This window comes from Helicoverpa zea, chromosome 5, assembly GCF_022581195.2.
Source record: "Helicoverpa zea isolate HzStark_Cry1AcR chromosome 5, ilHelZeax1.1, whole genome shotgun sequence".
In the NCBI taxonomy this organism is placed as follows: domain Eukaryota; kingdom Metazoa; phylum Arthropoda; class Insecta; order Lepidoptera; family Noctuidae; genus Helicoverpa; species Helicoverpa zea.
Genome location: NC_061456.1, coordinates 7,744,197 through 7,757,232, shown reverse-complemented (window position 1 = coordinate 7,757,232; position 13,036 = coordinate 7,744,197). Strand labels below are relative to the sequence as shown.

At 34.6% G+C, this 13,036-nt stretch overlaps 1 protein-coding gene across 1 annotated transcript; it reads right to left on the bottom strand.

Moving 5' to 3' along the window:
- Positions 1-2,437: 2,437 nt before the first annotated feature.
- Positions 2,438-12,461, bottom strand: LOC124630377 (luciferin 4-monooxygenase-like). The gene is made up of 11 exons (XM_047164256.1): positions 12,204-12,461; positions 10,238-10,445; positions 9,875-10,061; positions 9,450-9,572; positions 8,248-8,413; positions 7,990-8,127; positions 7,527-7,652; positions 7,218-7,298; positions 6,547-6,693; positions 5,605-5,770; positions 2,438-3,119 (listed from the first exon to the last, which is right to left on the bottom strand). The coding sequence occupies exons 1-11, from the start codon at positions 12,354-12,356 to the stop codon at positions 2,986-2,988; spliced, it is 1,629 nt and encodes a 542-aa protein (XP_047020212.1). The 5' UTR covers positions 12,357-12,461; the 3' UTR covers positions 2,438-2,985.
- Positions 12,462-13,036: the final 575 nt, after the last annotated feature.

Here is a 13,036-nt window from a genome sequence, read left to right as displayed (position 1 = left end):
ATGCTCATGATAGCTTGCACATCGTAACGACACATGCAACCAAGGGCCAATAGACTCTTTATAGGGCTTCAGCTTTGAATATAAAATATAAAAATCGCATTACCAACTAATGAATATATTATGAAAAAAGTTTCGTAAATCTGCCACAGCTGCTACAGACAAGCCTCAAGTTCACAAATTGATCATTAAATAGTAATACAATGTACAATTATTTTGGTCGGGCCGCAAAAATGATGGGAGTCTTGTGTTTATCGATATTAAATGCTTCATAACGTTGAATATTGCATTTTGTTTCACAAAAGCGGTAACTAAAATTTAACTGTAATTTAAACGTAAGTAGTTTGGTTATCAGAGCAATACAGCTGCAATTAATTTCAGATATATTATGACATTGATCCTGGGGCGTCCGGATTCCACTTCGATTAATCATTTTATTCGAATAACAAATAAATTAACATATACTTCGGGAAACAGATGACCAGAGCGGAATGCCCTTTGTTATTTGTTAAGTGAGGTTGGATTTGGAGGAAAGTTTGAATAGTCAAAGATAGGAAAAAGTCAAGTAAAAACAGGATACAGATTAATTGGACTAGTGAGACAGCGGCAGGTTCATCCTTTTAGCCGGAGGATTGATTAGACGCCGTCGGCTGGGTAATTAATTAGACGCATCCGGTTCTATTCCACTTTTTGTCTCGCAGGGTTTGATTGAATTTTTCACTTCGCAGCCAATAAGTTGGGTGAAGCAATCAATTTACTGACACTTCATTAGCCGCGAAAATTGCGTACAAGACTACAAAGCTTTTGTGAGCATGTACCTATCTGCATAAGGAAAGGCAGTAGTATAGGTACTTGCTTGCTTCATATCTGCAGATTGCTCCCCTATACATAAATTCCAGCTACTTCCAGAAATTCCACAAACATTTTGTCAATCGTGAAGATTAAATCTTGGCACCCAACACTCGGCAATAGCGTTTGATATAACTAATTCAACGAGACAGTCGTACAACTACGTTATTATAGAAAGAGGAAAATGCGACAGTTCTGAAATTGGCTATTTTATCTTTTGCGGTGTTTCCGATATCTAGAGAATCTATTAGACCAAACTTATAATAGCTCTGTCTGCGTGTTAGTTTTCAGTTCCTTTAGCGTTAGTTCATTTTGTTCGTCGGACCGTCACACTTATCTGCGACGAATTTCCTTTTCACGTTCCCCGTTTCGTGTTCCTAATGATCCTGTGTTTTCGAAAGTTTATCTAAATGTATTTAGATATTATAAAGTTTCAAGTGGAAGTTGTATGAGGCGCAGTAGCTCGCAACAAGTACTGTAAAGTTAAATATATTGCACCATCGTACGTTTACCACATTTTTAATGAGCTCCGTATTCTTTTTATTTTGGAACGGTCCTCTTTTGTCTTGTGATATAGTTCTTCCTGTCTTATTCGAAACCTTTTTAAATTATACGTCAAAATTCGACTCGATTGTAGGAAGTGGTCGCCCAATTACGGACGCTATGTACGAAAATTAAAATTTTGGCGAATGTTTTTTTGTACACCACCATATAAAGATGAAATACCTACTAATTAGGATAAAGTTGCTGCTTGAATTACCGTGACCTAGCCAAAAGGTAACACAGGACTTGAGTTCTATTGTCAATGAGTAGCAATCTATAAAATTATGAAACACCCTAATAAACCCATCGAGTTTTCATAAAGTGCAAACATAAAAATAGGATTGTGTCAGTGAGTGTGTGTCTCCAATAGTGAAGTGGTTCGAAACTAGGATAGGTCACGTCACTAGAGGCGTTCGTTCAATCAATGCGAATTCAAAACTTTGATGGCTCTAGTCGTTCCGGCGTGGATCCAACTTTGGTTTATGGAGATACCGCCGCCGAATGCGAAAAGTGTCTATCGTGTGGGAATCACTAAACTTACGTATGCTGTGTTCTCTCATGTGGTGATAGGTATCACTGCGAACCGTTTTATCTTGGTATTTTTTTAAGAGCGTCGGAATATCAAAGGGAATCGCTTAAGTCTTCACTTTCATGACTCTAGTGTTATGTAAAACCGTATTTGTATTAAGGAGTTTAACTTCTGCGCTGCTGTAGGTACCTCACTTTTGAATCGTGAAAGTTTGAATACTGAACTCGCAAACAACTAGAACCTCAGGTGTATTTACGATAAGTCAGAAACTGCTGATTATAACAAACAGTCGTACTGGCTTCGATAATCCGATTCCGAACAACGGGTTAGGCAAAACTTATTTGCGAGTTTGGCACTTCGTAAATTCGCAAAATAATGCAAACACAAGTTTTTGATCAGATGACCTTTTAAAGTTTTAATTCATAATAACTCAGTTATAAATAATCCTTTGAGCAAATATCATGTTATTGGTATTTAAACCCAAATGTGTAAAAACAATAACAAAACACACACAGCGTGTAGGTGAAAATAATTTATTTGATAAACTTATTAATTTCATAAATCAAATCTCATTTCCCTTCATCACAATACAATAATAGTACTAATTAATTTATAGCCTAATAATATTTTCCTAAGCTTACATCTAAACAATGGTATGACACAATTTGAGTTATAATTGTTTCGAATTTTGTAACAATACATTGTGTGTGTCTTTATCACACACTTGTAATTAACACAATAAATAATATACAACATTATTGAGTATAAACAACCCATTATAGTGCCTAATACTTGAAAGTACCTATTTAATTCCGTAAGCAATTTCTATACAATTTGTTTTAAAATTTTGTACTATCTACATTTCAGATGTTTTGGAACCGTATAAATATATCTTACTTTTTTTGTAAGGTTCCACTAAACACAATTTCATACAACCTAATAAATAATGTCCTATATTTTTGAACTGAGAATTCTCAACACCAACTCGTTCAGAGCACTTAGATCCTCATACGTAATTCAAGTACCCACTATTATTGATGAAATCGAACACTGGCACTTTATCTAGCTCACCAGACGAAGATTTTTTGCGCTGCTTCTGCCATCTCCTTTACTTTTGCCCGATGTACTTTGCCGGAAGGCGTGATGGGTAATCCCTCTACGAAGAAGAGACCGCCGCTTATTTGCTTCCCTTCCATGTTTTCTGAAAACAATAAGAAAGCAATTGAGTTAGAATCAGGCTATTTACTTATGAGGCTAGGGGCGGTAATAAAGGACGATGGGCGTTTTGGTACCCTGTCCAACAGTGTTGATTCTAGTACCATTGCGTAGGTCTTGGCAAGGCAAAAAATGTTTACTATGACGACTAGTCCCAAATCCTTGTCCATTTCGCGTGACATCGACTAATAGAATGTGTAATGTTCATAAATCATCAACGTAGATGTAGTTCTTAAATCCAACTGTATTGAATAAAAACTGGTAAAGTAACAAAAAAACAGGAATTTGGCCTTCTTAGAATGTTTGCCTACCGACTAAAAAAAGACTGTGCAAACCTTTGCAGTTCACGCAGAACTAGCTTATGTATTTGATAAAAGTCTTTCAGTATTTACAATCAATTAAGGTTGTTAAGTCAGGAGACGATGTTAACATAGTACATATTACGACTTAATCTTGCTCCCCAAGAGGTGCTGAGGTATTGATGAATTTATTCTTCAAAAAAGATGAATAGAAATGTTTTGAACTTTTGTCAAATCAGATGACGATTGTGTTTCCGTAGTATGACTCCATAGACTATTACAACCTTTAGATTATAATAGAGTGTATCTCAAACAATGTAAGATGTCTATTAACTGAGTTTAAAATTATTACACTGACGACATATTCCTCTTCATGAATTTGCATATATGGATGACATACTTGTTTCTATGTAGATTCAATTTTTATCGTTACTCGGATCGGACAGCTAATTGAGGCAAGCCCCATAGTTTTTATTATTCTTCACGTAAATACCTTTCTAATGATATATCATACGTTACTGTTGGAGCGGGTACCAAATCTCATACAAAGTGCCCATTGTCCTTTGGAACATGTGTAATCTCGTGAACGGCTATAGATTGTGCCACCTGCGACGCTGAATACGAACTACGGGCGACGGAGATACATTGATATCGGTCAAGGATTTACTACTATGATTGACACTCGAAGCTCTGTCTAAGTAATAAATTACGCTGATCTAACGCCAGTTAAACAACGGTAGATGAGATTGGCATAATTACGCTCAGTGTTTGACTTTATCTTGAAAGATTTTGATTTGATATTTCATAGAAATAAAGTAAATTAATTAATACCACCAAAGGGAATTTATAATTTTTATCTCAAATGCCAAGCCTCAAGGCTTAAGAAAAATCCGACCTCCATCATATTCCTCGCTTTTTATGTTATTCATACGTTTGAGTTAGCTTATTTTTATTCCATTATATTATCGGTTTAATCACGGGGAATCTAGATTTATAATTAAGAATAGATACTGAATTAGATTTGTCAATTTGCTATAGACAGACAACTTTTTATGATTTAGCCTCAGATTAAATGTTTTTCTTACACAGTTGTGATTATTGTATATATAACACTGGCAAGTAACTGAAAAACAACATTAATCTTTCATTTAGTATTTGATTAAACGTTCCAATGTTTCTCTACATATACTTAGTTCAGAGTTGATTATGCTTAGGTACAGTTCGTCTCAATTTGCTAATGCATGAAAAGATTCTGCATATCCCGAGGAATATATTATGTACTAAAATTAATTTTAATAAGACCGATTTTATTCTGCGAATGCAAGGGTTTTTGTAATTTCTAAATTGCTACGTACTGAGTCAAAGCGCTGACTGCGAGCAAACAGATTACCTATATTTCTGCTTTGATATCGTTACTAAGAATGAAATGAATTCGTTGGCCACAGTTGTACGTTATTTTATATAAATGAATGTTATTACTGCGATGTACGGGCCAACTGTTACACAAGTAATTATGACATGCGATATGAGTTTTCTTGAACCATCAAATGAAATACGGATTTATGATTGCTGTTTCAAAACAAAATATTTGAATTTGTGTTTACTTCGCATTTTGGCATGTTATTTTTTGAATTAGTGTATTCGAAAAAGTCGTGAAGTACTGCTACACAAATACAAAATTCCAAATAATCAGAATTTGCTAAGGAAATATTTGTTACATGAATGAATATAAAACCTTCATTATAAATAGGTCATGTGGTATTTATTAATTGTATGTCACTATTACCTACAAATTTATCTAATCACGGACACTGGACATACGTGGTTGGAAATAGTTATATTTATTAGGTATTAACCGATAAAGATTGTGATATTATTCGATTATGGCATTAAATCAAATGTTTCCGATGTTTATCATGACAAAATAATCACTGCATTGATTCAATGACTATCAGAAATATATTTTCGAGAATGTACAGATTTTTGTTTGTCCACTTTATCTGATTTACATAAGGAAAGATATATATGCTAATGACTTTAATATGTTCGGAGTACGTTGTTGTTTTCGGGTTACATTTTTATTTTTGCACGAGTGTTCTTATGTAGGTACAAATTCAGTTTGTATGTATGGATTGTATAAATGTTTTATGACTATAAGTGTATAATACGTACTTCTTATTAAGTCGAAGATCTCTTGTGGGTCTACTTTGTCTCCATTCCTCCTCTGCAGTGCGATGAGTGGCAGTTCTTGGCAATCCATGTGTGGCTCGCTCACCACGCACGCGTCCAACACTGCAGGGTGACGCTTGATGATCTCTTCGATTTGTAGGGGTGAAATCTGAGAACAACATATAAAATTATATTAAACATTCTCATGTCTAAAATGAGTCTATACTTAGAAACCAAGTTACGAAATTAAAAGCGAACTTCAAAGGATCAAGAAAAAATTACAAATATTTATAAAGGCTGTAATAAGAACATTCATAAAATACTTGGCTACACAAAATTAATTTATCTGCAAGAATGACTGCGGCTTGAAACCTTTGATAATAATTATATTATTGTAACCACTTTTGAGTGGCTGAGTTTACACGGTTTCAAAAATAAATGGAACTGTTCATGTGAAAGCGTCCTTTGAAAATGAATCGTATCATTTTTAACATCAGTTAAGAGAAAAGGCGACGATATTAATATTGTTTGAAAACATGAAGCGTTGTGAAATGTTTTCATGAAATGGAGACGTCAAACTGCAGGGGGATTTGGTAGATATTTTTCTTGTGAAATAAGACTTAGTTTTCTCTTGTCGCATATCAAGCGACTCGAGACACTGCTCTGCTAGAATGAATCAGAGCGTGAGAGAAATAAGTCAAGCTAAGTTTACGCTGACTGAGTATTCGCCTTACATTATATTCAGACATTTGCTACCAGCGGTATTTCAAAGAAAACTTTTAGTATGATTTGATTGCATTGTCGTTTTCATGGTCACTGCATCCTTTGTGCATTTTATTCATCACTTGAACTTCTAGACAAACATTGAAGCTTTTCATTAGAAAATGTAATTAAGTAGCTAGTTAGGGTAGATTCTAATTAAAAATATAAATGATTTTTGCTTACCAGAAAACCGTAGTGCTTAATTAAAAGTCTCTTGCGCTCAACGAAGTAGTAATAATCTTGGTCGTCCCTGTAGAACATGTCGCCTGTCTTGAACCATCCGTCATCTGTGAGTATGGTCTTCGTTTCCTCGGGATTGTTTAGATAACCCTGGAAATAATATCAATTATAATTTGTGTTCGGTGGCAATATGTTGTGAGTTACTTATATGGCATATTTTATGTGAAAAATTCCAGGACAAACAAGTGAGGTTCATTGGTTCATTGGATCATCAATGTTTTCAGACTAATTACTGTTACTGTGAAGGGGAGTATATTGTGCAATTTTCTATAACTTGTAAACTAGAAACTGAAACGGCTGATATAATATTCAGGATATTTTATTGAGTAACCGTGTAAGTCGGGACGGGACCGAATCGGTATTAGCGCAGGTAAATTATGAATGTGTGTTCATCCTTAGGGCATTATCATCCGTGGGCCACGGCTTAACTAACGGTTTACCTTTTCGGGGATTGAATTTCTGAAAATCATTTTCAACCATTCCCCGTTCAGAAGGTATTGATTAAAATATTTTGTTACTCGAGCACGAATGGGTCGCGATGTATGTTTTTGCGTGGAATGCTAAGACCCACAATAATGTTTATATAATTTTGAAATATTGATTGAAATAATTACCTTAAAGAATGAGTCACCCTTGACCCATAGTTCACCAGTTTTGTGACTACCTTCTAAAGGAACGCCATCGTCACCCATGAGCTGCAAATAAATGATTGATTATTAACAAAGCCAATAATTGATAAGTTGTCAACAGTCACTGTTACACCTGCTGCCTCTCTCATTACTTATAATTCTACTGTTTATTCCAAAGTAATCAATCATGCCAATCAATCACATGATTGTACGAGAAGATTAACAATTTCCCGAAAAAGTGTATTTTGCTTAGTAACCATCATATTTTATCTTTATTTAAATGTAGGTACGTACCTTGAACTCATATTGAGATTGCGGCTTTCCACTGGAGCCGAATGGCGTGTCGTTATCAAAGTCAAAGATAGGTACCAACAGCTCGGTCATACCGTACGCTAAGTACATGAATGCGCTGCATACACTCTGTAACAAAAAGGTACGCTTTTAATAAAACAACAAACAAACAATATAGTGAAATATAGAGTTGCTGAAACTATATAGCATGTATGTGTAAGTATATTACAGCATATAACCACCATTCCCCACTGATAATATTCCGTTTCCCCAAGATAAAACTTATTTGGAATCCATTGAGATGTTGCTAGCTAACAATATCTCAACGAATTCAGAATATTTCTCTTTGGAAAATATAAAGCTGGGAGCTTTAGTTTATGAAATTAGGTCAATAAGAACAACGATTTTTCTTTTACAGTCCACGATGGACCTCTATCGGATATATTATGTGAGCTCCGATACTTACTCTAAATCTGTCCAGTAATGGCTTCTCGATTGCGCTGCCGCCAATAAGAATGTATTTGAAACTCGATAAGTCACAGGTTTTTTCAGCCGCGTTCAGGAAATGTCCCAATATGTATGGCGTGAATGCCGTGGTGACGGGCTGAAAGATACAATTATTTTAATATCAAGTAGGTATAAATCACAGTAGCAATGCTATCGGTTATCAGTGCTTATAAATAACATCTAGTTGTTATCGGTTAATGTTTTTTATCATAATTACCCGGTATTGATTGATAAGGGTGACAAGCTTCATTGGTGTCAGTGGCTCAGACGACTGTACCCTGGTGGCACCCTTCAGGGGGCCAGACATGAAGTATATGAGTGACGACACCCATTGTAATGTCGCCATGGCTAAGATGGTGTCCACACTATCCGGGAATGGTGACCTGCGCAACAAAAAAGAGGCTCATTATGATGTGCAATTTATGGAATGACATCTCTAAATCTTTGAGTGAGATTTTTTCCAGATTTAGCTGACGTTACACAGATATTTGGCTTTTTATGAGAGAAACTATTTTACGTTACTATGTAAAACTTTCGTATGTCGAAAGTTCGAAAGCCATGATTTAGTTATTGCAGTAAAATCGCTGCTTTAAATGTTTGAACGGTGCGGTGAGCCCCAGCAAGACTTAAGTTTTGGACATTAACTTCAACTAATACTATTAATTTATTATTTACCGATATGCGATGTTACAAACTAAGTAAACTTGCAGTAAGTTTTGGAGCATGTTTGCTGTAACAAAGTTCCGAGGGCATATGCTCATAATTAATTGATCGGTTTAATTGATTTATGTATTAAACTAATGTAAGACCGCAGCCTTATACCAGCTTGGTGTAGAATACATTAATAAGATAGCAAAAGTCACTAGCACTTGCTTCAATATTTAAATGAAATAATGTATTTTGTGCAATGCACTGTTCGGATGTAGAATGTTATCTCATATTAGTCGCAAAAAGAACAAATGAAAATATAGAGATGCTTACTGTATGAGAAAAACATGAAGATATGTCAATTCCCTTAATAGAGGAATTGGGATAATCAAAGCAAACTGTCTCCATTAATATTGTTATTCTGATACTTTGAATTATGATTGTTTGGCAAATTAATGATTCAATCGCTAATGCCGTCGACGGTTATAATCCGACTCGCCCAAACTATCGGCTAGCCAAGTGACAAAGCCGAGGATTGTGATTTTAATTTATTATCGTTTTATTACAGTTGCTATATCAGCTGTATTTCAGGTTTAAAAACAAACTACGTATTATGCAAAGATAAGATTACTATGTCACAATATACATTCATAATGATGTCATTAACAAATCGAGGAATACCTTTTTATTGCTTTTTATTGCAGGTGTTATAATGTCTTAAAATAGTAGAGCTGAATGTTGTGAATCATTCTTTATTTATAGTTTACTTACCACCAATTAATAATTCCGTTGAGTAATGTGTCGAACGGTATGACAGCCACTTTGGGGCGGCCGGTCGTGCCACTGGTCAGCATCAGCCATGCAATTGTAGTGGAGTGGTCGAATTCAGCTGGCCTATAAATATCACATACGTTAAAATGGTCAATTTATTTATAAACCGTGTATGTGGTAAAAGAAGACTAACAAGTTCGATAAGTTAAATAGTGCGAATGACTAGTGAGAATAAGTACTTAATTTTTATCGTTCTCTTAAGGATGTGTTGTTATTTTGGAGCGATTATTTCGTGTTAATCTAATCATTAATGGATAAACTTGCAGGTTTAACGTAACGTACGGTATTTTAATTAGTTATTGTATGCAGGTGTTTTACCCAAGCCATACCATATTTTAACAAAATGAGTGTTAATGATTCTTTACCTAAAATTAACTTTGGTGCCGGTATACATCTTGACGAAAGCATCAATGTCAGCTGTTTTGTCGTCGAAAAACACAATTTTGGCCTTTAGTTTGTTCTCTCTTAATGCCGCGTTGACCTTTTCTTCACAAGCTTTCTGGCAGAAAATGATCTTCGGGGAGATGTAGGGGAATAAACTGATCAAATCATCTGCAAGCAAAGATAATTGGATTATTAATTGATGTGGTTAATTTCATTGAAGCTTACACCTATTTTCAATCAAAAATAAATATATTTAAATGTAGGTAAGATACAAATTCAGACCGAAAGAAAATTTTCATTTTACTTAGTAATCGAAGTCAGGTGCTACTAAGCAATTGACTTACTTTTTCCAATGCTAGGATCGATACCGCACATTGGGTAGCCACCCAAGTGACAGGCGAAGTAGGGGATACATAGGTCCATGTGGTTGGGTCCCATGACAATGGCGGGGTCTCCTGGCTTCAAGCCTGCCTTCATCATGGCGCTGGCGAGGCAGCACATACGCTTTGCTACGGATTTGTTCGTCTCTTGCTGGCCGGTCGCGAAGTCAATCTGGAATCATCCATGATAGATTTATTGAAGAGTTATTTAAGTATAGAATAGAATGTAAAAAAATATATCGGTGATGAACTTAATGTAGAACTAATTTTAGTTAAATCTTCTTTTCTTTTTAAACATTATCTGCATCTCTTCTTATTCTAACTCTAATTCCCATATTCTAACTCCCATAATGGGCCTGCTGGAAGAGATTTCCTATGAAATAAGCTGTGCCTATGTACTATGTATCTATTATTTTTTTCTTGTCAGTATTCTGTGTGTGTACATAAACTATTAAATAAATAAATAAATAAATGTATGAGAATTATGGTGTGTATTGCATTAACTTCAATAAAGCATTGAACAAATATTTCACATCATTTTTTTATTTATTACAGGTGAATTCACCTTTGTCACTGACTTCGACTGAGTGTTAATAATGGAAAAAATAGTTTCCCGTTAGCAATAGTTTATCGACATAAGTAAAAACGCGTTCGAAAACGTTTCTATAAAAGCGGAACACAAATAAAAATACAATTAAATTGCTAAAGAATAATTAGGCTATAATTGAGTTTGTTAGATCTTGGCTCATAAAATAAATCTTCATTAAATTTTGATTAGAGTTTTTTCATTGTTTTGATTGCCAAAATAAAATTTGCCTTCGACTTGAAGTCGGAAATTAAATATTTTGTTATTAAAGTTTGGTTTGTGCAGCTTGTAAGAATAATTTCCTTTATTAGGATTTATTGTTTTAACAAGTACGAGGAGTCTTCGTTATCAAAATTATGTTCCTACTCGTATAGGTATGACTTTCAAGTTTTAATTTTCTGATTTCATAATTGGTTCGATTAGTAATTTCGTAATTTGGTTTAAATAATCGGTTCATATCTGTTTACAAGAAGGATGTGTTAATCTGTGTACCTACATCCTTTTAAATATGTGCGTGATATTACTATATCTATTTGGAAATATCCGTGATTATTAAACCTAATATTTTAGCGTTAGTTTTGAATTTTTTTGTGGCTGCCCAAACTTCAGTTAAGTTTATTGATGTACCTAATGTATTTTTTCATATTTACAAAAGTACGTATTTTCATGTGACTTCCAAAACGCAATGATGATAGAATCAGCTACAAAGTTGTAACAGACAAAACAATTTTAAAAATAAACACTTATTTAAAGGATCGATAGTAGCTGGCAGCAGTTTATCTTGGAACATTCGTAGTACTAGGTCAAATGAACAAATAGTTCTCTTACTACGTGAGAGTCGTGGCAGTGTAAACTACGTACGCGAACACGTATTCGGTACTGAGTTATTTCAGTTTTACCGCAGTTTGCTTTCGCCTTATTAGTTTTCTTTTAAAATTTTCACCTGTAACTTCCAACTATGAGCTTCGTGATTTTTGTATTCATAATAAAAGTATCGGACGTAATTCGATTTATTATTCAGTTGGTTTTAGAAGTAAGTACTTGGGGTATTCGCGGTTAGTTTATCGGAACACATGGTTTGAACCGTATTTTGACCAAAATTTAATCGAATTCTGAGAAGACGTATGTCAGGTCAGGTCTACAGGTCCTACTTGTGGTCTGTAAATTGACTTAAAAGTTGAATGGGCTTTATATTTTTGTGATACTTTTTTTTAAATCAGATTTTGAAATATCGAACGTAAATTTTACAACATTTAAAGGGACAAGGCTCGGCAGATGATGATGAAAAGTAATATAAATATATTGAAACAAACTCGTTTTTTTAAAGACATAAACATAACTTACTTGGCAGATCATGTCAGGGTTATCCAACATAGATTCCAGGATGACGTGGCCAATGTGGGTGTCTTTTTCCTTGATGCTGTACCGTTCCGCTGCCACCTTGCGCAGACGCTCCACACGACTACTCACTCTAGTATTGCTATAGATATCCGTCATCTTGCTAAAATAACGCACCTTTTGTCACAAAAAAATAATAAAACGGATCGCGTATTTTGACTGCACGGAAAAGTGGATTAGGTTACCAGTGTTTTGTCCACTAATGAGTATTATCAGTGAAAATCGTTTATATATGTTTCACTCATTATTTTTATCTATTCGATGATTGCGTTATGAAGTTTTGATAGATATCTCTTAATCTTGAGACTTGTTGATAAGTCGGTGACTACATGTGAGCTTATCCTTCGCATTACTTTAATTGCATGAATGGTGAATAATGTTTTCTTTGACCGATTATGAAAAACAGTTGCAGGGAATATTTAATTCAATTAATGAATTTATTTTGCTAGGTTGATGTTCTGAGAAGAAGAAACACGAAATAATATTAACGGTGGCTTTATTATTTTCATGGAATCCTTTAAAAGTTGTTCGGTGAAATCGCAAAACTTAATCGTTTGAAATGCTATTCAAGGAAGATGTTGAAGAGACCCTTGATATAGCGATGTTACAAGCTGTTTTTAGAATATTAACGGATTGAAGTAAATGTTGCTATTCTATCAATTTCTGAAAGTCATTGTTGGTTTTCAATGACGTATTATTTTGTATCTCTCGTCATCATTGTGATTTTTACTATGTTGATTTTTTATTTTAAAGCCCAGCAGGGCCAAGGCCTGCCGGGG

Coding starts and splice junctions, on each gene's coding strand:
- LOC124630377 (XM_047164256.1), bottom strand. CDS start 12,356: ATGACGGATATCTATAGCAATACTAGAGTGAGTAGTCGTGTGGAGCGT. Junction 10,446..12,203: donor ACCCTGACATGATCTGCCAA/GTAAGTTATGTT, acceptor GGATGATTCCAG/ATTGACTTCGCGACCGGCCA. Junction 8,128..8,247: donor CCCTTATCAATCAATACCGG/GTAATTATGATA, acceptor TGTATCTTTCAG/CCCGTCACCACGGCATTCAC.